Genomic DNA, 25,827 nt, shown 5'->3' on the forward strand with positions numbered 1-25,827 from the left:
CATCGTTACATGTGACACCTACGAGCGACTCCGAACGATCATAGACAGGTCGTTTATTTTCAAAATATTGTTCGTCGTTTGAAACGCAGCAGACCTATTGCTACGTTTGAAACCGTGCCAACGACGAACAATATCGTTAGTGCGTCCGTCATCAGCGGCGCGGGCGTGTCGTTACGAGCAATGCTCCACGCATCCTCCGTTCTGATTGGCGTCACGCCAGGGTGTATGCTATGGACAATTATACGCCTCTGTCGTTGCTGGAATCGTTGGGAGAAATGCTGTGTGACGGTGTCCACACGACCGCCTTGGTCAAACAATATATATCGCTGAACGATGTAGCGTCGTTTGTGAGCTGGGTACATGTGACCGCTACAAAACGACCTATGAGCGATCTCAGCAAATCGTAGCAACGATCTGGGCGTGTCACATCGCTAACGAGATCGCTAGCGATATCGCTGCGCGTAAAGCGGCCTTTACAAACCAGAGATGGCAAACAAATGATTTGGATCTACTAGGGAAACATCCCCAATCATCTATACTCTCTATATGCTCACATCTGATCTTCTGAAGGAATTTCACAGCACTAGATAGCAATCTAGCAGTGCAGACTAATTGGTACTTGTTTGATTCTACTTCTCCAGTATGTTACCTTCTGTGCCTTTCATAGCTTAAACATTAGGAGTGTTTCTTAGGTTTTGTATAATTGGTGGATTACTTGGTAGTTAAGCCTTATTCATTCGCCTATAAGATATATGGATGTTATGCATATCAATAAAGTTATGTTTTATGGGATTTTTGCTTCTCCTGGGATTAGTCTTGAATTTAGAATCCCTTTGTGTATCACCCCCTGTTCATTATTTACATAGGACGATTGGGCCATTGGTGGTTGCAGTGGATGCACTAGCTGCACTTGCGACTGTACCGGATATTACTACTACTGGGCAGAGTGAGATAGCAGATAGGCATCAGTCTTTTCGGTGCATGTTCCCCATGTTAGCTGCATTTGTTGAAACCAACCATACACACTATAGCCCGGATTCATCAAGACAGGAGATGCTCATGGCAGTATTGAGGAGGGGGCATGTAGGAGTGAGACGCTCCTGATTCATGAAGAGGTGCACGCCCCCTACTAAGTCAGAAGCGCTTGCCAAATGGCGGATATCTCTGGCCACCTCGCCACAAATGTTAAGCAACAAAATGCAATTTTCAAAGCAATTTATGCCAGAATTCTGGTGAAATTGCATTGGACCTTTAATCTACACAAGAGTGAGCTTATGGGCAACAGGATCGCTAGTAAGATGAATTGCAGATGCTTGATACCCAGCAACAGGCTATTAGAGGACGTGACCAGTAGCAACCAAGACCCAAGGCAATACTGGGCTGGTATATTTTTATAATCCGAAATAAAGCCTAGCCCATTTTCAAAAATTGATTTTAGTTGCAAATAGTCACCTGGGGTGCAAAAAGCACTGAGTCACCACTCAGATTGTGGGAATGCCCCTTTAATATCAACCGATTCACCTGGAACTTTACTATTGAAGCTGCAGTAAAACTACAACTCCCAGCATGCTGTGGCAGCTGCAGGCTACAGGGGCATGCTAAAAGTTGAAATCTCATAACTGGTAACTAACCCATTGTATTGTGGGTGCGTGCACGTATGAATATATATCTCTAGCTATCTATATCTGAACAAGGTGAGTGATTGATCTGCAAACCTGACAAATAACCTTTCATGAGATAGATTAGAAGGTGTCACTTCCACTACAGTGCTTTTGTCCTGAATATTTGGGATCCAATTTACATCTGGGAATTACCATTCCTCTTGATAAAGGGGAACATCACAACTCAGCACTAAGGGGTGCTTCACACACAGCGAGCTCGCTGCCGAGATCGCTGCTGAGTCACGCTTTTTGTGACGCAGCAGTGACCTCATTAGCGATCTCGCTGTGTGTGACACTGAGCAGCGATCTGGCCCCTGCTGCGAGATCGCTGCTTGTTACACACAGCCCTGGTTCGTTTTCTTCAAAGCCGCTCTCCTGCTGTGACACACAGATCGCTGTGTGTGACAGCGAGAGAGCGACAAATGAAGCGAGCAGGGAGCAGGAGCCGGCGTCTGACAGCTGAGGTAAGCTGTATCCAAGATAAACATCGGGTAACCAAGGTGGTTACCCGATATTTACCTTAGTTACCAGCATCTGCAGCTCTCACGCTGCCTGTGCTGCCGGCTCCGGCTCTCTGCACATGTAGCTGCTGTACACATCGGGTTAATTAACCCGATGTGTACAGCAGCTAGGAGAGCAAGGAGCCAGCGCTAAGCAGTGTGCGCGGCTCCCTGCTCTCTGCACATGTAGCTGCATTACACATCGGGTTAATTAACCCGATGTGTACTGTAGCTATGGTAGGAGAGCAAGGAGCCAGCGCTCAGTGTGCGCGGCTCCCTGCTCCCTGCACACACAGCTGTGCGCTGGTAACTAATGTAAACATCGGGTAACCATACCCGATGTTTACCTTAGTTACCAGTCTCCGCAGCTTCCAGACGGCAGCTCCGTGCAAGCGCAGCGTCGCTTGCACGTCGCTGCTGGCTGGGGGCTGTTCACTGGTCGCTGGTGAGATCTGCCTGTTTGACAGCTCACCAGCGACCATGTAGCGATGCAGCAGCGATCCTGACCAGGTCAGATCGCTGGTCGGATCGCTGCTGCATCGCTAAGTGTGAAGGTACCCTAACTGGATAATGTCAGTGTTGAATGATACCTTAAACTGGTAGCATGTGTGTCCAAGAGGAACGAGAGAGGAACATCCCAAATGCACTGTTAATAAAAAGAAATCTAAAAAAATGGGGAATACATGTATTTCTAGCACGGATGTGTCTGGAGAGCCGACAGATCCACTAATGATCAGCGCTTTGGGAACCTCACCAGTATGGATGTATATCTGCAAGCATTTTAGCTGTCTGTAGACGTCCCACTCGATTCTACCAATGGCCCACTTTTCAGCTGTGCCAACAGTCATAGCCCCTGCCTTGTACACATTCCTTTCACATACCATCAGCTTTGCAATGAACATTTAATCACATTACATTACAATATGATGAGTGTCTATGGCAGTCCTACAGCACACCTTTTAGAACAATCGTTCGCTTGAAGTGATTGCTTGCAGACATGTGTTTCAGGCATTCATCCCTCTGGTAAAACAGTAGAAAACAGCATGGACAGGCAAAACTTTGGATAAGCAGCGAGTGTATGCGTTTCTCATGGCCATCGCCCAACTTTGCCTGGAAGAATGTGAAAGCACAACTTCAAAGACTAAACCTACTCACAATATAAAAGTAAAATAGACCTTTATGAAAACGAAGAATCTATAAAAATTAAATACGTTTTGGAATGGTTGTTGAATTATGAAATGCATAGCCACAATGAAAATTACATCAGCCAGGATAAAATGCTCTACATTTATGGAAATATCAGTAAAGACTAGAGGGCGGTATACTATTATCTTTCAATATGCTAACCAAGCACTACTAGTCATTATTTAAAGGGGTTTTCCAGGCTCATAAACTGTTTGCAGTTTTCTATGTGACCACAGACAGCTGAACTGTGACAATGTCACTGTCAGGATTCCTCTACTTCTTCAACATGGTCATAACGACGCTATTCCTTTTTATCTCCAGCAAGTGCAATCGCTCAGGTGACCACAGGTATGTAATTTGCATAGCGGCGATCACATGACAACTAGATTTTCAGCAGCTATTTCTCAATGTAGTTATTGAAAAAAAGTGGCTGAGAATTTAGTTTTAATCTCCCACTGGGTATGGAGGAGAATCCCAATGGTGTGCGCATTTTCACACTATCACAATTGGGCAGTCTGCAGTCACAAGGTTACTGCAGAAATTTCTGTTAAACCTGGAAAAACTCTTTGGTGATCTATCCTCATAGACCATTATGGGGACATTCTGTAACTTTGCCATGTACGGTAACTAATACATAGATTTTCAGACTATATCTTGGTAAGTGTCAGAGAAGAATAGTGATCATACTTTAGTTAGGGACCTATAACAAAAATGTATTTCATAGGTCATTAAAGTATTAATGGACCTTTCCCATCAATCACATTTATGGCATTTTAGTAAGATAAGGAATATGCATTTATGATCAGAGGGTGTTTGATCTCGAGAACGTCTTCAAAGTGCTTAAATGAAAAAACGGTTAATAACGATGTCTACCAAATTAGCCATCAACATGACACTATGCATTTACTTAAGTCATCTGATTGCAACTCGCAAACTGACAACTGGGCTCAGCTAAACTCCTTAAAAGGGAACCTGTCAGGTCCAATATGCACCCAGAATCACGATCAGTTCTGGGTGCAAATTGCTAATCCCTGCATCTAGTAAAAAAATATTTCTAAAGATCCTTTATGATATGGTTCTGAGAGCAGGAACTAGTCGCAAGGGCATTAGTGCCTGTGCTCCATCCGTCCTCTTAGCATGGCAGCACACCCCTGTCGGCATGCTAACATGCTATTCAATGCTTATGGCCCAGCGTCATCAGCGGTGACGTGCGTACCTGTGTCCATTGCACCACCTCAGATGCTGAGCTTAGGGTCAGTGCACATGGATAAGAAGTCTTGGCACTTCTGGTCACGCGCAGAAGACCTCTCTGAAGCCGGGACACGACACGTACACCTGTTTTCATAGTGCACATGCCCGGAAGTGCGGGGCATTCTGAACCATGCGCAGTGACCCCAAGCTCGGCGTCTGAGGCAGTGCAACGGACACATGAACTTGTGTCACTGTCGGTGAGGACACTGGACCACGGGCATTAAATAGCATTGTTAGCACACCCCTGTGGGCGTGCTAAGAGGACAGAATGAGATCAGGAACTAATGCCCTTGAGACTAGACCCTGCACTCATTAGCATATCATAAAGGATCTTTAGAAATACTTTTTCTAAACATCTCTTTATGTATGCTAATAGATATAGGGACAGTTAGGCAGGGATTAGCAATATGCACCCAGAACTGCTCGTGGTTCTGGGTGCATATTGCACCGGACAGGTTCAAGACCCAACGTTAAATGCTGACCATGTCATTTAAGAACATTGAGGGCAACCTACAGGCACCCAATGTGCATAATGGCATAAGGTGGCTGATCGGTGACGAGCACATGAAGGCGATCACATCCACATATTTGTTTTGTTTTTTTTTTTATGGTCATAGGAACCCGGTCTTAGGGGTACTTTGCACGCTGCGACATCGCAAGCCGATGCTGCTATGTCGAGCGCGATAGTCCCCGCCCCTGTCGCAGCAGCGATATATTGGGATTACTGCCATAGCGAACATTATCGCTGCGGCAGCTTCACATGCACTTACCTGCCCTGCGACGTCGCTCTGGTCGGCAACCCGCCTCTTTCCTTAGGGGGCGGGCCGTGCGGCATCACAGCGACGTCACATGGCAGGTGGACAATAGAAGCGGAGGGGTGGAGATGAGCGGGACAAACATCCCGCCCACCTGCTTCCTTCCTCATTGCAGCCGGGACGGAGGTAAGGTGATGTTCCTCGCTCCTGCGAGCTTCATACACAACGATGTGTGCTGCCGCAGGAACGAGGAACAACATCGTACCGTCGCTGCTGCAAAATTATGGAAATGTCGGACCCTACACCGATGAAACGATAACGCTTTTGCGCTCGTTAATCGTATATGAAAAAGGATTCACATACTGCGATGTCAACAGCGGCGCCGGATGTGCGTCACTTTCGATTTGACCCCACAGACAACGCACCTGCGATGTTGCAACGTGAAAAGTACCCCTTAGGCTGAGCACAGACAAAAGGGTTTATAATACTTTGAGCATTTTCTTGCAGTTTTTCTTATCCAAAATAAAGAAAATTTTATTCCAGCTAACAAAATTCTGAGGATTTTCTTTGGTGTGAAAGAACTGACCTTTTCTGCGAGATGATCATTATACTGTCCTATGCTTCCAAATCGCTTTAGACACAGAATACAAGCGTACGAGTTGTCACACACACCATGAAGAGCAATGGAGGGGTCACATGGGGAATGGTCGAACCTTGGAAAAAAGAACATGGTAATGGTTACTGAACCATTTACGGCAAATTACGCCCTGTTCATTTACTGTTCAGCTATGTTCAAAACATGGTTCAGGTTCATTTAGAAAGTCTACAAGGGTAGGGACATCACTTGGTTGATGGCAACAGCTTCTATGTTCTACATTAATGGGGCCCTGCTCTCGCTAGAGCACTGTGAGCCGCGCAGGCCATACAGCAGGCACAGTTCACATATGTAGAGGATTGACAACACAGTTGGATCAGTTACTTATTAACAATGTCGTGTCTTTTCAGACTATACAAGTGCCAAAGTGCAATTTGGATTTAAGACAAAACCATAACATGCTTAACTAGCTGTGCCCAAATCCACCACTGAACCTCTGCCACTAATCATGGTGTCTGATGAGGTCTGCATCACTATCACCACGCTCACAGCACTGCAGACAATCACTGAGATCAGGCGGGTGTTCTGTCTACATGGGCAGAGCTGCTGAGCTTGGTGATCGGCTGTTGTGCCGTTAAAGTGATGACCGCAGTATTGAATGCAGTGCTTGGACCTGGGATAGTGAGTAAAGCATGGTTTGGTTTTTTATAACAAACTACAGAAACTTTTCAAAAGGTGACAACCCCTTCACCATTCACAACACCATGACAGTTTTAACACAATAGTTAAAAAAATACTTAAGAGGCCAGAAGCGTCATTAAGTAACAAAAAACTGTTGTTTCCAGACTATTTCAAGTCACAATAATTTTTTACAAATATAAAGACGTTTCATCCTGTTGGCCAGAATTGTGCCAAAGATGTGTAAAAAACTGTTTTCTTCAACTCTCTTCTATAGAAAATAAAAAAAAACAACACAAAAACAATTGAAATCAAGAAAACAGGTAAGCTCTGAGCGACTATGACAAGGGCTACATTGGTATGGATAGAAGACAGGGTGAGAACATTTCCAAAATGAGAGGTCTAGTATGCTGCTCTTGTATGCAGGGGTTAATTCCTACCAAAGCTAATTCAAGAGAAAGAATTAGTGCATCAACAACATAGTCAGGGTCTTTTACATGCACAGGCACAAACTTGCTTGGTGCAAAGTGCTAGATTCATAAAAGTTCAGAACTCTTCACCAAAATGAACAAGCAAAACAGTTTTTCTTAAGCAGCAAAGTCTATCATAAAAAAAAAAAACGAAAAAAAAAAAAAATCCAAACAGTCCATATAGCAATACGGGCTCACCTGCATTAAATGAGTGCAGAGGTTTGCCCTTGTTGACACCCTCAGCACAGACAGGTCCTTTACTCTCTCCTACAGAGACCACTTCTGAGACAACTCAGCCTGACAAAAACTTAGCTGGAGGTATCGGAGTGGTAAGTTCCATCGTTCCTAAAACTTGGACCCAAAAGCCAGGCCCATTAAAAACCCTCAGCACTATAGGTGCTGGAGCCTCCTTTCCGGGTTTCATATCACCAAGGCGCGACACATTGGTGACAAAAACACTGATCCAGGGAGCAAAAACTAGTCTCTGTGTCCAATTCCAAAGCTAAATGCTATAAAAGATAAACTGTAGAAAGCGACACTCACTTCATAAAGGTACGATTTTATTGAAGCATCTTCATAAAAAAACAGTCATGAACTAAACAGCATGGCAGGGAAGGAAGGAGGTGCAGCTGCTGCTATAAAGTTAACGAGAACCTGTTACCAGGTTTTTGTAACCTGAGAGGAGCATGTTACAGCAGAAACCCTGATTCTCGTGATTTATCACTTACTGAGTTGCTCGATATTTTGATAAAATCACTGATTTAGGCTGCTTTTACATCAGCTTTTTTTGCAGTTAGGCAAAAAAAACGCAAACTGCATATGACCGGATCCTTTACAAATGCATTGTCCCTTTCAATGCATTTGCAATTGAATCATGGCAATATGCGGTGACTTGCAGTTGCGTGCGCCACACACTGGATCCGTTGTTTTGCGGTATTTTACAGAGTTTCAAAAACGCTACTTGTTGCGTTTTTTACCTCGGTCAAAATACTGCATCTTACTGGATCCAATGCATTGCGGCGGTACCTGCAGTGTATTTCAATGGGCGACGGATCCTGCTGTACCAGAAGTCACCGGATCCCGATAGACAGGGTCCTGTTTTCTGTACTGAGCATGGCCAGAAAGCAGCCTGGCATGGTCAGTACAAAAATCTCTCTCTCTAGTCGGTTTCAGACGTACGTGTTTTATTAGGTACATGCCACACGCATGGTTATGGTCATACGTGTGACACGTACCAGAGAAAACACTTGTCTGTGAACTAAAAATGTTCTACATTCACCTGTATCCAGCGATGCTGTCTTCATCAGCTCTGCTGCCTCCTGCTCCTGACTGCCGCTCATTATACTCACTGAATATTCACTGCACTGAGGAGCTGGAAGCAGGAGCATGGCAGGGACAGCACCGCGGGGACAAATGAGTATACAGCAAGCAGTGTGTGCGCGGTAACGTCCAGAGTTCATTGGGAACTATGATGAGTCCCCCGATGCTCCGGCTTCCAGGTCCTCACTGCATGCACGCACGCACGCACAGTATACACTGAACACAGACTGACAGACAGACACACACACACACACACACACAGCTGGATACTCACCTGTCCCCAGTGATGTGACTGTTTCCAGCTATTCAGTGCAGTGAATATTGAGTGAGTATAATGAGCGGTGGTCAGGAGTGGGAGGCGGCAGACGGAAGTCTGAAACCAGCCTCTCTCTCTCTCCAGAAGACTAGGATCGTGGAGGGGCGAGAAGGAGTAATAAAGATGGAGACCCCCCTAAGTGTGTCTGTGTTTTTATTTCTAATAAAGTATTTTTTGTGCGGTGTCTTTTTTTTAACCCTTTATTGGAGATTCTTAATGGCCGGGTCAAACTTGGCTTGACATTAAGAATTTCGGGCTTTATACCAGCTGGTAAAACAAGGCTGGTATTAACCCCTTATTACCCTGCGTGTCAACCGACACCAGGGCTGCTGGAACAGTTGGATACAGCTCCAGAAGATGGCGCATCTATGAAAGCGCCATTTTCTGGGGCGGCTGCGGACTGCAATTCGCAGCGGGGGGGCCCATAAAGCTTGTGCACCCTGCGCTACGGATTCCAATCTCCAGCTGCCTAGTTGTACCTGGCTGGACACAAAAATTGGGCGAAGTCCACGTAGTTTTTTTTCTAATTATTTCATGAAATAATTACAAAGGGCCTCCCCATATTTTTGATTCCCAGCCGGGTACAAATAGGCAACTGGGGGGGGGGAGGGGGGTTAGAGGCAGCACAACCTGCCTGCTGTACCTGGCTAGAATACAAAAATAGGGTGAAGTCCACGTCATTTTTTTTTCTTTTAGTTTTTGGGCAAAAACTTAAAAAACACTGGATTTTCCATTGCCAGTGAAGGTAACACCAAGCAGTAGGGGTTAGCAGCCAGTACCAGCTTGGGTTATCTTTAGCAATTGAAAATGCAGTGGGAGCCCACGCATTTTTTTTTTTTTTACCCCTAACCCTAGGGTTAGGGTTGTGTGTCTGGGGTTTTTGTTGTTTAATGAATTAAAAAAAAAAAAAAATCGACATGGGTTTCACCCATCGAGCACCCGAGCATTTTACTACTCACTCATCCCTACTCCTGACCAGCCAGCAGAACAACTAATCCGATCAGCTTACTCAAGTGTTCTGTCACCTGCATCCATCACAGCATGTGCGGGCTGTGAGGTCAGTTGAGTTCGACCGGCACTAGAGTCCGCTGATCTGAACTCAGTTAAACTCCCCCCCGCACACTCTGCAATGGATGCAGCGGGACATAGAACAAGTAACCGGCCGACACTGGAGTCAGCTGATCCGATTACTTGTTCTACAGTCATATGAAAAAGTTTGGCCACCCTATTAATGTTAACCTTTTTTCTTTATAACAATTTGGGTTTTTGCAACAGCTATTTCAGTTTCATATATCTAATAACTGATGCACTGAGTAATATTTCTGGATTGAAATGAGGTTTATTGTACTAACAGAAAATGTGGAATCCGCATTTAAACAAAATTTGACCAGTGCAAAAGTATGGGCACCTCAACATAAAAAAGTGACATTAATATTTTGTAGATCCTCCTTTTGCAAAAATAACAGCCTCTAGTCGCTTCCTGTAGCTTTTAATGAGTTCCTGGATCCTGGATGAAGGTATATTTGACCATTCCTGTTTACAAAACAATTCCAGTTCAGTTAAGTTTGATGGTCGCCGAGCATGGACAGCACGCTTCAAATCATCCCACAGATTTTCAATGATATTCAGGTCTGGGGACTGGGATGGCCATTCCAGAACATGGTAATTGTTCCTCTGCATGAATGCCTGAGTAGATTTGGAGCGGTGTTTTGGATCATTATCTTGCTGAAATATCCATCCCCTGCGTAACTTCAACTTCGTCACTGACGCTTGCACCTTATTGTCAAGAATCTGCTGATACTGAGTTGAATCCATGCGACCCTCAACTTTAACAAGATTCCTGGTGCCGGTATTGGCCACACAGCCCCAAAGCATGATGGAACCTATACCAAATTTTACTGTGGGTAGCAAGTGCTTTTCTTGGAATGCTGTGTTTTTTGCCTCCATGCATAACGCCTTTTTGTATAACCAAACAACCCAATCAGGACCTTCTTCCAAAATGTAACTGGATTGTCAAAATGTGCTTTTGCATACCTCAGGCGACTGTGGCGTGCTTGCAGAAACAGCTTCTTTCATATCACTCTCCCATACAGCTTCTCCTTGTGCAACGTGCGCTGTATTGTTGACCGATGCACATTGACACCATCTGCAGCAAGATGATGCTGCAGGTCTTTGGAGGTGGTCTGTGGATTGTCCTTGACTGTTCTCACCATTCTTATTCTCTGCCTTTCTGATATTTTTCTTGGCCTGCCACTTCTGGGCTTAACAAGAACTGTACCTGTGTTCTTCCATTTCCTTACTATGTTCCTCACAGTGGAAACTGACAGTTTAAATCTCTCAGACAACTTTTTTGTATCCTTCCTCTGCTGTTAACCTGCATCCAACGTAGCATGTGCGGCTGTCAGATCAGGAGTTTAGCTGACTCCAGTGCCGCCGATAAATTCTGTGTCCCGCTGCAGACAGATCTGGTAAAATAATTGCAGTTGCATGCGTTGCACTTACAATCCGCAGTATCCATTCAGATGCGTTTTGCATTTTTTTGCCGTCAGGCAAAAATAAGAATTATTCTTACCGTTAATTCGGTTTCTAGGAACCTTCCATGACAGCATAAGAGGAAGTTGTCTTTCCACGCCCTAATTGGGACAGGAAGCACAAGAGAGGTTAAAAAGGATCCTCCCACCTCCCATAGCCAGTGTCTTACAAAGAACCCATAGCATATGAGAAGTATAAACAGATTCAGGCATATCGAGGATTAGGGAGGGAATTACGTGCTGTCGTGGAAGGTTCCTAGAAACCGAATTAACAGCAAGAATAATTCTTATTTCTCTAGTCCCTTACATGACAGCATAGGAGGAATACCAACAAATTGATACCTTGGGGGTGTGTGTGTGTGACCACAGCCTGCAGGACTTTACTGCCAAAAGCCAAATCCATGTTGGACTACAGGTCCAGACGATAATGCTTCGTGAAAGTATGGAGCGAAGACCACATAACTGCTCTGCAGATCTGCTCGGGAGAAGCCCCTGCCCGTTCAGCCCAGGAGACAGAGGTAGCTCTGGTGGAGTGTGCTGTAAACCCGGTAGGTGGTGACAGATGCTGGTTGAGGTAGGCTTCTCTAATGGCTCGCACAATCCAGTTGGCGATAGTGCTCTTAGCCACCTTCTTGCCCTTATTCCGGTCAAAGGGCTGGATAAACAAAAGTTGTGATTGAGACGCCAAGGCGCCGTAAGGTCCAGGTATTGCAAAACCGTCCTGCGAACGTCGAAAGAATGGAAAACTTCCTCCCCTGGAGTCTTAGGATGCTGACAGAAAGAACGACAATTGATTGAGAGCGATGAAAATCCGAAACCACCTTGGGAAGGAAGGAAGGGTCCAGCTGAAAGACAATGCTGTCATCTCTGACAGTCAGGTATGGCTCCCGGATGGACAATGCCTGAAGTTCCATCACTCTCCGAGCAGAGGTAATTGCCACGATAAAGGCAGTCTTGTGAGAGAGAGAACGGATGCCACAGGAGGACAGAGGAGCCGAGGAGATCCCGAAGGGAAGTACGTTTAATTGAAAATGAAGAACGTTCCCCTCGTGCAGAATCGCAAAGTTAAGGTACTGCCTGTGACAAGGATGGATGGGCACATGGAAGCAGGCGTCTTTCAGGTCTATTGAGGCCATCTGGTGGTGCAGACCTATCAATGGAATAGCAGATGTCACGGACTCCATCTTGAAACGCCGGTATCTGACCCGTTGGTTGAGAAGTTTCAGATTGATGATAATCCGGACGTGTCCAGATGTTTTTTTTGACAAGGAAGAGGTGGGAGTAGTGGCCTACCCCTTCTTCCTGACTTGGGACTAGGGAAACAACCCCGGAATGTATTAACTTTTGTATCTTCGAGCACTGGAGATCCTGAGAACCCTGTGATGGCAGGGCTGTGACTCTGAGGCCCGGTTGACAGGGGGGGGCATGAATTCTATTAATAGACCCTCTGATATGATCTTCAGAACCCATTGGCAGGTGGTGATGGTCCGCCATTGGGGAAGGAAGGCTGAGAGTCGTCCCACCCGCCGAGCAGAGTCACTGTCTGTCATACTGAGGATGTTGTTGATGGGAAGGGATGAAAATATTTCTCCCTCTTCCCTTAGGGTAGCTCCACTGACCTGACTTCCCTTTCCCCTTGGGCTGGGAGGTCTGAGGCACAGAGGAACGAAAGGACCTTTTCCTGGAGGTTTTTGGATCCGGAAGGGCCATACGATCAGTCGCCTTGTCCAGAATGTCATCCAGAGCAGGCCCAAACACTAAGTCCCCCTTAAATGGAAGGGAGCAAAGTCTCATTTTAGAAGTTGAGTCCCCACTCCAAGCTTGAAGCCACAGAGCTCATCTGGCAGAGTTAGACAAGACTGAGGTCCTGGCTGCCAGGCGGACCGACTCTACCGAAGTATCAGCCAAAAAACTGGTAGCCTTCCTAAACAAGAGAAGGGATTCTAGCAACTCATCCCTAGGGGTAGCCTGGGAAATATGAGCCTCCAACTGGTCGAGCCACCTAAGGAGGGACCGGGAGACAAGTGGAGGCAATGTTGGCCTGAATGGTAGAAGACAATGCCTCCCAGGATCTTTTCATGAGGTTCTCGACCTTCCGATCCATATGATCCCTAAGCTGGGAAGTATCCTCAAAGGGGAGCGCCGTTTTCCAGAACGTCCCTCAGGACAGTACCAAAGGAGTTAATCCCCTTGACCTATACAGGGACAGGATCACAAAGAGGTTTAAAAGGCCCCTCCCACCTCCACCCTCCAGTGTTTTTCCTGTCCCTTCAGGAGACAGACGCATGAGAGGTGCTCCTAGAGTGGAGCTATTTTATCTTTTGGAATTTCATCATACGGACTCAAGAAGTACGGGCTCGGGGGGATCGGGGGTCTCGGCCTTCCCTTCTCTCTGTCAAGAGGTCTGGGGCCAACATCTCTCAAAGTGAGGTCCCTCAGCCATCAGCGCACCATCTGCAACGATGTGGTCTTCCTGCCCATGAGGCTACTTCTCTTCATGGCGGGCTCTTGGCATTACCCAGTTTCCTTTATCCCTCTAAGGTTTGGAGGTGGAAAGAAGGGTGAAGCCACAGCACAGTGGAGGCTGCACAGTTAAGTGCACTGGGAATTTGCGGGGCCTCTGGGCTGACTCAAGCTGCATGCCTTATGCAACCCAGGGCCTCATGCACAAGAATTTAGCCTTGGAACTTTCTAAGTAGATTATGCTGCATGGTGAGGTTGCTGCCTCATGTTTTGCTGGGATAAGCAGACCTCATGTTTAAGTTCAGAATTTACCTGTTGAAGGAACCTTATGTGGATCCTCCTGTTGTGGTTTAATAACACATTTGATTCCACTATTATCTCACCAGACCGGATTCTGTCTGATTTACTCCTTCTATAGGAGGGAAAATTGTGGATATAACACATTATCTCGCATTTGGAACTTGCCCTCCAGCTGAACCTCAAGGTGAGTTAATTGGTTCAGGTGTGACTAATTTGGCATTTAGGATACCACTCATGAAGTAGGTGTATCCTGAAGTTCACAGGTGAATTACACTCTTAGGGGTAACTCTGATGGGGCCTCACAACTCTGGCCTCGCGCCTCAGGGTTCTGGCCTCGTGATGCCTCTGGCTCACGCCTCATTGCTCCGGCCTCCTGGCTCCAGCCTCGCGCCTCCTGGCTCGTACCCCACAACTTGGGGCTCCGGCATCGCGCCTCACGGCTTTGGCCTCGGCCCACACGCCACACAGCTCTGACCACACGCTGGCTTGGCACCTTGGGACTGTCAAGGCCTCACTGCTTGACGTCTCTGGTCTTACTGTTTCTCAGCCTTGCCCTTCATGGCTTGGCTTCACTGGCTCTGGGCTTGGGCCTTGTGCCTCCGGGCTTGTGCCTTGTGCCTCCGGGCTTGTGCCTTGTGCCTCCGGGCTTGTGCCTTGTGCCTCCGGGCTTGTGCCTTGTGCCTCCGGGCTTGCGCATTGCGATTCATGCTTCTGGCCTTGCGCGTCTGGCATTGTGCTTCGTGCTTCTGGCCTTGCGCCTTGTGCCTCTGGCCTTGCGCCTCTGGCATTGCGCCTTGTGCCTCTGGCCTTGCGCGTCTGCGCCTTTGGCCTCTGCGCCTTTGGCCTCGCGCCTCTGCGCCTTTGGCCTCGCAGTGGCCTCGTCCCTTGCGCCTCAGGCTGCATACTTCACATCTTGGGTCTCTAGCATCGGCTTTGGTTAGAGGGGCCTCACGCTTCTGGACCTGCACTTGGCTTAGCGTGATAGGCAGCCATGTTTGAGTCGGCCTAGTAATTCTCCTTATTACGGCTTCAGAACAGGAATCTAAGTTCAGCTACGGTCCTTCCTTTCTAATCAGTAGTATTCAGCTGTGCTTAGTTGCTTAGCTTTGGTCTTTCATTTATAACTTCTGATTAAAGAGAAAGTTTATCGAGTTCATCCTATAATGGAAAGAACTGAATGTAGCCGATCATGGTAATAGCCCCGTTTTACTGTGACGGGTCCCTTGATGGCAATCGGACTAGTTTTCTGGACCATTGTTCAACATACAGAATCTCGTAAATAACCTGTGAGGTTTTCCAACATCTTGTGGCAGGGAGCTCCATAGTCTCCCTCATAGGCTCACTGCTCTCACGAGATAAAATCCAGGGTCTCACCGCTGTCAAATGAAATATCACTCTGTGATTATTAGAGGCCCTCATTCCTCTAGAAGATGTTCCCTGGTCACTATGGAAGACTGTGTGGTATGTTTATGCTAGTGTCCGATATAGTGGTAATTACATGCTAATGGAGTATAGTCCATTTCTAGTTGGGTAGTCTGCCCCAGGTGGTAGTGGTTTCTTTACACCAGCTCAGGGCAACACTAGGCTCCTGTATTAGCAGCCACGGATATGACAAACCAGTTCTTTAAATTCCAATATATATACTGTATACAGTGTATCTATGAGGTTTGGCCACCTACATTTTCTGGGACACTTTCATCACATCCAGATTCCATACCCCGCTGTACTTGGCATCTGCATCTTGGGAACAATGCTTCCTTCAAGTGGTCGGATGATGTACTTGGCTTGCTAATATCGGAAGACGTGCCTTCCAGACTCCAACTCTTCATGTCTTTAGTTTTCATGACGGTCCTTCTCATTACTCGAGATCCAGTAGTTTATGCATTGACATCTTGGGCTTCTGGAGCCAGAATGTGACCTCTGGTGGTATGGTGGGGTGGTCAGTGACCAGGGGTAGTCGTTTGAGCCTAGGAGAGCTGATGACAGTACTGACCTGGTTTATTAAGCACGGACAAGTTTATTCTTGATCTAAGACGGTGGTCATTCTATCGGGCTGTTTATTCATTCCTTGATAGGCTGTTAAGGACTTTGACATCTATTCTACAGTTGCGGTGTTAAGAATGTTCATCTAACCCATTTTTCGGGTATTTCTCACTATATCTGGTTTCTGTAGTATAAGCTGTCTTCCTCAGTTATTCTGAATATTCAGCAGCATAGTATATATCACACTCACTATGGTGATTTACCTTGTAGTTTTTCAGTACACGACGGTACTTATCAAAGAATTAGTCCTTCTAATGTTCTTCAGACATTGGTGGGTTCTGGGTGTTATGGATCCTACACCAGCCATGTTTGGTAACCCTTAAGATGCGCTGCATAGGATTTCATATGCTTACAGATTCTTACCACTATTCATATTTTTGGTTTTACAGATTGATATGTCTAACCTATTTCTTGCCCGGGACTTGTGTCCTTAAGGCTTCTGTACCCGCCCTGAGATATTACTTTGGTACTGCTCCTGTGGTGCTGTCCTGAGGGACGTTCTGGAAAATATGAATTACACCTACCGGTATTTGGTAATTCGGTTTCCAGTAGTCCCTCAGGACAGCACCCTTATTTCCCTCCCCTTAGGGTTTATCTTGCAGATGAGTTACTATTTGTTGGTATAAACCGTTTGTATCCATCCTTCTGTAAGTACTTGAAAAGACACTGGAGGGTGGAGGTGGGAGGGGCCTTTTAAACCTCTCTGTGATCCTGTCCCTGTATAGTTCAAGGGGATTAACTCCTGTGGTGCTGTCCTGAGGGACTACTGGAAACCGAATTAACAAATAACGGTAGGTGTAATTCATATTTTCTTAGTGACCCTGGCCATCTGTACATCCACCTTGGGGACCTCCCAATGCAACTCAGAAGTCTCTAGGGAAAATCTGTGTCTGGGGTCACTCCTGAATCGTTTCTCAGGAAATTCCCATTCCTGAGAGATAAGATCCAGAATATTAGCATGGACAGGAAACCCTGTTTAGTTTCAGGCCAGCGAACATTTCATCCTGAACGGAAGGAAGGACCTGCTCGTCCTCTAACCCCATAGTGCTCCTAACTGCTCCAATAAGATCTCCCAAATCATCTGAGTGAAAAAAGGAAAGACCGGTCAGGCCTCCCGGAGGAAGAACCTTCATCGAGACCATCTGAGGTGGAATCAGGGGCATCCATGATCAGACGGGGCTTGACTGGAATTTCCTCTTTTTAATGGGAGAAAGACCAGCAGCAGGGAGGGAGGCTAGTGAGGCCTGAATCTCCTTTTTCATCATGGACCGCAGCTCGTCCACCAGGGACAGTTGTTCAGCCCTAACAATCTGGTCTGTACACTGCTGGCAAAGTTTCTTATCCCAGACCGTAGGGAGCTTTCTTATACAGACTGGGCATTTTTTAATCTGTTCAGATCATTCAGGTTTATCAGATTTTTCAGATTTGTCATATTTCCTAGCCGGTTTGTCTTCCTGGAAAACACAGACCGTAGGGAGCCATCAATATCAGCCTGTAAACCAGACATAAGGGACCCCCCCCCCCCCCCGTTTCCTACTTACTGTGGCAGGGGGAACACTAGGCTCTGCAGATGCAGGGGAAGACGTTACAGCGCGCACAGAAGCCTTACCGTGGTTCTGATGCCTTCAGCGCAGCCTTTATGTGGAAAGGCCTGCCCCACCCAGTGGCAGGGAACGTTTCCCACCTCCCGCATCTGTCCCATGACAGGCCGTTGACCCGACGGCGTGTCTGACACGCTGCCTCCGCGACCGGAAACGCCCACACAGGAAGGGCGCGAGAACCAGAAGTCCCCCCCCGCAGCAGCACTTCCGGGTTGCATCGGCAGCGTGCATACGGGAGGCAGCCGGCGGCTCAGGGAGGCAGCCGGCGGCTCAGGGAGGATGCCGGCCGGGGAGCTATACAGCCTGCATCTGGAGCGGTGGGGTCCCTCACAAGGTGAGGGAAGCAGTATGGGAGGAGCGGTGAAGGCCCGACCGACACTGCCCGGCTAAGGTAAGAGGGTAAAAAAAAAAAATGTACGCTGTAGTTCGCCGGCCACCACAGCATAGGAGAAAAAGCAAAACCTCTTCATGCCCCATGGGGACAGGACAGACACTGGCTATGGGAGGGTCCTTTTAACCTCTCTTGTGCTTCCTGTCCCAATTAGGGCGTGGAGAGACAACCTCCTCCTAGGCTGTCGTGGAAGGGACTAGAGAAAAGAACGCCGATGTGAAAGCAGCCTTACCTGCAGCAGAACTACCAGTTCGCTGAATGCTGAGCTCTGTATAACCACCAAATCATCTATAAAATAGCCTCACAGTATACTGTGCTAACTAGATAAAGAGCACCGACATGATCCGAAAGAGTAGTTTCTCTAAGGGGTTATTTCTGCAGCATAAGTTTGAATTTTACAGTTTGGAGCTTGTTCACGTGTCTGTAAAAGTCTCAAAAATGTCTGCAACATATCTGCCACATCTATACACTCCCTAAAAGCAGCAATCAGAATGAATCCATAGTTTTTCACACAGCAAACAAGGTATATGTTAGCTACAAACTAACCAGCTCTGTAAAAATGAGGAAATAACAAATGGTAATACTAGCTTCAGATGACGGGAACGCGCTCATCTTACCTTTTCAGGTGTCCTAATAGGAGTTGTCCATCATCAAAACTCCGGTTGCAGTTCATAACAGGACATGTGATTGGCTGTCTCCTAACGGGATTGGTTTCATGGATTCTAGAGAACGATCGGCGGCTGGCAGAAACACTGCCGGGTTTAAGGCCTGGAGTGTAAAAATATAAATATTTACCATGTCAAAAGAATCACGTTAAAAGAGTACTTGTCAATAGTGGGAAGTGGAGAAGGGTGGAACCGCAGATGTTCGGGATCAGCAGTCCGGCCAGACTTTAAAAAAAAAAAAAAAAGTCTGATTTGGGACTGGACTTTACCCTGAACTTGAGCCTGGACGCCAAACCCCACATAAGTCTAGGTGTTAAATTGTGTTAGTAAGGGGCAGGGGGGCTGCAAAAGGAAGCAAAATGGGGATTAAAGGAAGGACAATATAATTATACTTAGAGTTTCCGTGCAGTTGTCACACAGCTTCCAGGTCCACTCATTAAAGGATATGAATAGACACTGCTTCCCCCGCCCACCCTCTGTGATTCGTTGCAGTCAGCCTGCCAACGTCAGTGATTGGTTGCCCTCACACAAGCTGTCTGGGTCCCGAAGTGGAGTGTAAAAATAAATAAATTGTAAAAAAATGGGAGTAGTGTCCCCTGTATTTTGATACCCAGTGCAAATAAAGTAGACAGCTGGAGCCCATGGTTATTGGGTCCTCCCCAGCCTAAAAATAGCAGCCCGCAGCTGCCCCAGATTTTGCCGCATCCATTAGCTGCGCCAATCCTGGAGCTTTATCCGGCTCATCCAGATTGCCCCGGAGCAGTGGCAATGAGGGTAATGTAAGGGGCATGCCACACAGCTAGGTCAATCAATGTGTGGATGAAGGACCACCACATCAAAACCCTGTCATGGCCAGCCCAATCTCCAGACCTGAACCCCATTGAAAACCTCTGGAATGTAATCAAGCGGAAGATGTATAGTCACAAGCCACCATACAAAGAACTCCTTTTTGCACTAGGAGTGGTATAAGCTCACCCAAAAGCAGTATGAATGACTGGTGGAAACCATCCCAAGACACATGAAAGCTGTGATTAAAAATTATGTTTATTCCACAAAATATTGATTTCTGAACTCTTCCTGAGTGAAAACATTAGTATTTTTGTTTTTAAATTATTATGAACTGGTTTTCTTTGCATTATTTGAGGTCTGAAAGCAATGCATTTTTTGTTATTTTGACCATTTCTCATTTTCAGAAAATAAATACAAAATTTATTGCTTGGCATTTCATAGACATTGTCAGTAGAATAAAAGAACAATTTACATTTTATTCAAAAACATAAAGAGAAAAATCAGAAAAACTGAAAATTTTGCAGTGGCCTCTTAATTTTTTGCCAGCGCTGTATATATTTTTACACTCCACTTCGGGACAGCTGGTGTGATGGCACTGAATCACAGACGCGGGCAGTCTGACTGCAACCAATCATAGACACTGTCACATAGGGTGGGCGGGGAAAGCAGTGAATATTCATAACCTTTAAAGGGCATGTGCACACTATCAGGACCCGCTGTGTCCTGACCTGCAGGGGCGCAAGTCTCCTCTACAGGAGACAGCAGCTGCTCGTACCCATGATCCAGGCTCTGGCAGTTGGCGTCTTTCTCTTGGTTTCTCCCTGTGGAGAATGCTTGTAGCTCCGCAGCAATGAATTGACATGCTTGTGGCTCTGCAGTAAAGAATTGACATGCTTGTGGCTTGGAGAGCCACATCACAGGTCAGTTTACGCTGCGGGCAGTACACGCATAGCGAGCATGGGATTTCTGGAAATCCCATCCACTGTGCTTGTACTGTACATCGTAGCGTTTTGGATGCAGCTGAAACATGCTGCATCCACAACGCTGTGAACACTGATCATGGGCACGCACCCTAAAAGGGAATCCTGTCACCACTTTGACCTTTTTAAACTTTTAATACGGGCATATAGTTTATAGAATGCTGAAAATAAAACCTCTATGTCTCATATCAGATGCCTTGTTGTTGAAATATCTTTTATCACATTATGTAAATGAGCTCTTCCAGGTTATGGGTTAGATGCTGCCTAGAAGATAACTCCTACGCTTCAGAGAAGATTATAAATAAAAAGGGGTGTTAAAGCGAATGTCAGGTTATAACCTAGAAGCAGGAGCCTGTGTGAGCCATTAACCCCTTCCTACCCATCCCTTTTTTGTAATAGTGTGTAATATGAAAGTAACAAAATACGTTTTATTACTTACATATTCCCTATGTAAATAGCATAGGTCTCTAGCCCCATGGGCGTTGCATCGCCCTGTGGGCATGATACCATGCGTTTACATGAGCGACGTCACCATCAGCTCCTTCAGAATCCCACGTGCTTACCATTCTTGCCGCCACCTCATCCTGGTGTTTTCTGGTCGGCTTCTGATGCGCACTGCGCATGTTCAGAAGACTCCTGCGATTCCTGTCATACGCAGTGCGCATCAGAAGCCGACCAGAAAACACCAGGATGAGGTGGCGGCGAGAATGCTAAGCACGTGGGATTCTGAAGGAGAAGACGTGAGGCCGCTCATGTAAATCCATGGTAGCACGCCCACAGGGTGATGCAACGCCCATGGGGCTAGAGACCTATGCTATTTACTTAGGGATTACCGTGTTTTTCGGACTATAAGATGCACTTTTTCCCCCCCAAATGTTGGGCGAAAGTGGGGGGTGCGTCTTATGGTCTGAATATAGGGCTGTGGGGAATGAGGGTGCTGCAGTGGAGCGGGTCAACGGGGGCACGAGCAGGCTGTAGCAGCCTGCCGTGACCACGTGGACCCGCTCATTTAATATGCACACCCATCTTCCCCCCCATCATCTCTCAGCGCTGAAGCCGGCACTGACAGGTGGGCGTGGTGATGGGCGAGGGATAAACAGCTGGCCCGCATGATCACCCCTGGCAACTGCAGCCTGGAGTAATCATGTGCGGCTGTATTCACTGCCCCCCGCGCATCATCATCAGTGCGGGGGCAGTGAATCAGTACACATTACTCACCGTTCCCCTGCAGCATCATGATCTCCTCCTAGTCTTGCGTGGAGACTAGCAGTGCGCACAGCGATTATGTCATTGCTGTGCGTACGTGTCCACACGCAGCTGCCGGCACAGAGACCGGAGGACATCGCGATGCTGCAGGGGAACGGGGACGGCTCCACTCAGCGGCGCTGCCGCTGACATAGACGGTAAGAGGAGCGGTGCTGCAGGGAGTGAGGTAAGATAAGGCGAGTATGAATGTTTACCTTTTTTTTATGTACCACAGGATGCAGCCATACACCAGGATGATGGGGGTATATTATGAGCAGGCTGCGGAGTATCTGAGCAGGCTGCGGAGTATCTGAGCAGGCTGCGGAGTATGTGAGCAGGCTGCGGAGTATGTGAGCAGGCTGCGGAGTATCTGAGCAGGCTGCGGAGTATCTGAGCAGGCTGCGGAGTATCTGAGCAGGCCGGGGAGTATATGAGCAGGACATTACCCCATAACAGTGTCAGCAGCAGATCGTCGCCCCATAAGTGTGTCATGACCACATTTTTTGCTTAAAATTTTATTTTCCTCCTCTAAAACCAGGGTGCGTCTTATAGTCCGAAAAATACGGTAAGTAATAAATCCTATTTTATTACTTTCATATTACACACTATTACAAGGGATGGGTAGGAAGGGGTTAATAGCTCACACAGGCTCCTGCTTAGGGTACTTTCACACTTGCGTTGTTTTCCTTCCGTCACAATCCACCCTTTTGGAAAACAGCGGAATCCGTTAACGGATTCCGCTGTTTCCCATAGACTTGTATGGATGACGGACTGTGCCAAAAGGACCTGCGTTGCTTCCGCTGGGCGACACTCCGTTGCTTCCGCCCAGCGGGAGGAACGCAGCATGTAACGTTTTTTTGAGCAGCGGAATCCTTAGGATTTCACAGTGCATGCTCTCTCTGGCTCCCTGCACCCGTAACCAAGCAAAGTGGTTTACCTGATATTTACCCTGGCCACATGTGCAGGGAGCCCGACACTTCCCCGCTCGGCTCCGCCCCCTCCCTCACTCCACTCCGTGTATATTATATATATATATATATATATATATATATATATATATATATATATATATATATATATATATATATATATATATATATATATATATATATATATATATATATACACATACATACATATACATATACATATACATACACACACACACACACACACACACACCTGTCCTCAGCACCATGGCCCCGCTCGGCTCCACCCACTCCGCACACTCGGCGGCCGAGCGATGAGCTGATCACACCCGGCGCCGGGAGCGATCAGCTGATCACCCAGCGACCGGCTGCTGTGAGCGATCAGCTGATCGTTCACAATAGTCTGCCGCCGGTCAACAGTAGAAAAAAAAACCAAAAAAAACGGATTCCGTTGTTTTGCAGCATCCGTTGTGCCACTATATGCAACACATCCGTTGTATTCGTCACACAACGCAATGCAACGCATACCGTTTAACGCAAGTGTGAAACTAGCCTTATATGTTATAAGCTTTTATTGACCTGACCTTTTTTTGCAGGTCCCTGAGCTGTTTTATTGCAACCATGTTGCAACCCTGTCTGCCTGTGAGCTGGAGGCTGAAGCTGAGAGGAACCTGCAGAAATGGCAGATATAATCACACACAGCTCTGCAGTGACAGCAGAGAGCGACCATCACATTGGTAACACCCTTTTATTTACAATAGCCTTTGGAGGTATAGCATTTTTCAGCATCTATTGTTGTGCTTTCACATATCAGTTTTTTGCTATCATGCACAATCCGGCAAAAACCTGAAAAAAACAGATCCGGCGTCTTGATAGCAGGTACATGCTTCCTGAAGCCCGGACTCCAAGTATCAGACATTGGCTGTATATCAGCCATGTATGCTTCTCACAGACTGCTGACTGGAGTGGCAGATTTCTCCCCATCACCCAAGTAGCAGCCGCTGGGGTCCAACCTTTTTAACTAGTCTCCTATGTGGATCAGTCTCTGTGGCTTTTATAGTACGCTTTTCTATAAAATGCTGAAGCATTTTAGAGTCGAGCATATGTGGCTGAAATCATCCAGAACCTATACATGGAGCCCGTGGATAAGGTGGCACGTTGCAGCAGTCAGGATCCCTTTAACATAAAATAGTCGTCAGGAAGTCGCCTCCCAACTTCGAATGAAATTCTCTGCAGCAACGCTCCCTAGCGGTATCCATATGACCCAATTCATCAATCCTTTCAGTTTTTAGACTTCAAGAATAGTCTCTCATGTGTTATCCACTTGGCATTTATTTTCTTATTTGAAAACTATAAGAGGTAAACTGACTGAACCGAATATTGCCATTGATACAAGTTACATACTTAGCAACAGATCAGTTAGAACGAATGGAAAATGGAAGTCATCTGTTTCTCATCTGCTTTTAATACACTGAGATGTCTGAGTCTAATCCATAAAAATGAGTGACAACGGACCATGTGCTGTGTTTGACAGCTCTTCTAAAAACTGGATGTGTGAAGGGTTCCATTAATAATCAGTCAGCTGATGTTTGTTTTTTAGAACGGATGTGTAAATAGAGCCTAAGGCTAATTTCACACTTGTGTTGTGCAGCATCCTTCGCATTGCGTTGTGTGACGGATGCAACGGATGCGTTGCATAACTGATGAAGATGCTGCAAAACAGAATCTGCTTTTTTTTTTTTTTTTAAGTTTAACCGGCGGCAGACTATTGTGAACGATCAGCTGATCGCCCGGCTGCCGGCCGATCAGCTGAGCGCTCTCAAAAGCCGGGCGATCAGCTGAGCGCTCTCAAAAGCCGGGCGATCAGCTGAGCGCTCTCAAAAGCCGGGCGATCAGCTGAGCGCTCTCAAAAGCCGGGCGATCAGCTGAGCGCTCTCAAAAGCCGGCCGATCAGCTGAGCGCTCTCAAAAGCCGGCCGATCAGCTGAGCGCTCTCAAAAGCCGGCCGCCGGGCAATCAGCTGAGCGCTCTCAAAAGCCGGGCGATCAGCTGAGCGTTTGGCCACCGAGAGACAAATCAAAGTTTCTGTGATTTTAAAAAAAAAAAAAAAAAAAGCACGTGTAGTAAAAAAAAAAATAAAAATAATAAAGGATTCTGCCACTCAAAAAACACTGCATGCTGCGTTCCCTCTGCCCGACGGTCACTGACAAAACAACCAAGGTGCCGCCGGGCGGATGCAACGCAAGCCCATCCATTGCAATCTGCCCTTAATAGAAGCCTATGAGGAATAAACGGATTCCTGCAACCCTAATTCCTCAAGGCGGCGGATTGCAATGGATGCCGCACAACGCAAGTGTGAAACTAGCCTAAGCCATAGACATCCTCTGCATTCTATTGATGAAGAACATGGTACATCAGTTGGCTTGTTCACCTTACCTGGCATTTTCAGCCACTCGTGGACACATATTCTAGCAGCATGTTTGCCAGAAATATCATCGCTAAATTCCAACTCTTGTAAACCATGAGCATGCTGAAAGTTTAGCTTTTCCTGCGGGGGCAAAAAAACCCCCCAAAACATAGTAAGCAAATGCGAACCACAATTCCAAAGAGGAGAATAGTATGTTAGTAACCTTGCTCTTTAGGCTGTGTGTGCGTTTTGCACTGCAGCGTAAAGCCATGCGTCCTGCGTCCCCAGCACAATCTATAAAGATTGTGCATAATCCATCTGCACGTTGCGTTTGAGAACGTAGCAATTTGCATGCAGAAATTTTGATCCAAATCGCTGCGTTCTAAAAAGAAACATGTCACTTCTTTTGTGCTTTCTGGATGCTTTTCCCACTGTCTATGGAAGAGCAATCATCCAGAACGCATGAATTCTGCATTCACAATGCATCCATAACGCAGCTTTTTGGCTGCGTTTTGAAACGCACAGTGACAAAACACTGCGGAATATTTGTCACGGCGGAACGCAGACGTGTGCACATAGACTTACTCAATGCCTTTCTCATGCCACCATGTCTCCAGCCGTCCACTACTTCCCACTGATGTCCAGGCTCTCATCACAAATATCGCTCTTTTATACATTTTTACACTTACCAAATAAACATGCAAGGTTATCAAAAAGTACGACCTACAGAAAAGTTAGCTGTACATGAAAAAG

At 46.6% G+C, this 25,827-nt stretch overlaps 1 protein-coding gene across 1 annotated transcript in view; it reads right to left on the reverse strand.

Moving 5' to 3' along the window:
* Positions 1-25,827, reverse strand: part of ZNF451 (zinc finger protein 451) — a 76,431-nt gene that overhangs the window by 45,435 nt on the left and 5,169 nt on the right. The window contains exons 5-8 of the mRNA XM_075340269.1: positions 25,104-25,215; positions 18,678-18,828; positions 5,939-6,065; positions 3,118-3,271 (exon numbers count right to left, since the gene is read on the reverse strand). Of these exons, the coding sequence (XP_075196384.1) occupies positions 3,118-3,271; positions 5,939-6,065; positions 18,678-18,828; positions 25,104-25,215 (544 nt within the window). The remainder of the gene's footprint in view (positions 1-3,117; positions 3,272-5,938; positions 6,066-18,677; positions 18,829-25,103; positions 25,216-25,827) is intronic.

The sequence above is a fragment of the Anomaloglossus baeobatrachus genome, chromosome 3 (genome assembly GCF_048569485.1).
Source record: "Anomaloglossus baeobatrachus isolate aAnoBae1 chromosome 3, aAnoBae1.hap1, whole genome shotgun sequence".
Classification (NCBI taxonomy): Eukaryota; Metazoa; Chordata; class Amphibia; order Anura; family Aromobatidae; genus Anomaloglossus; species Anomaloglossus baeobatrachus.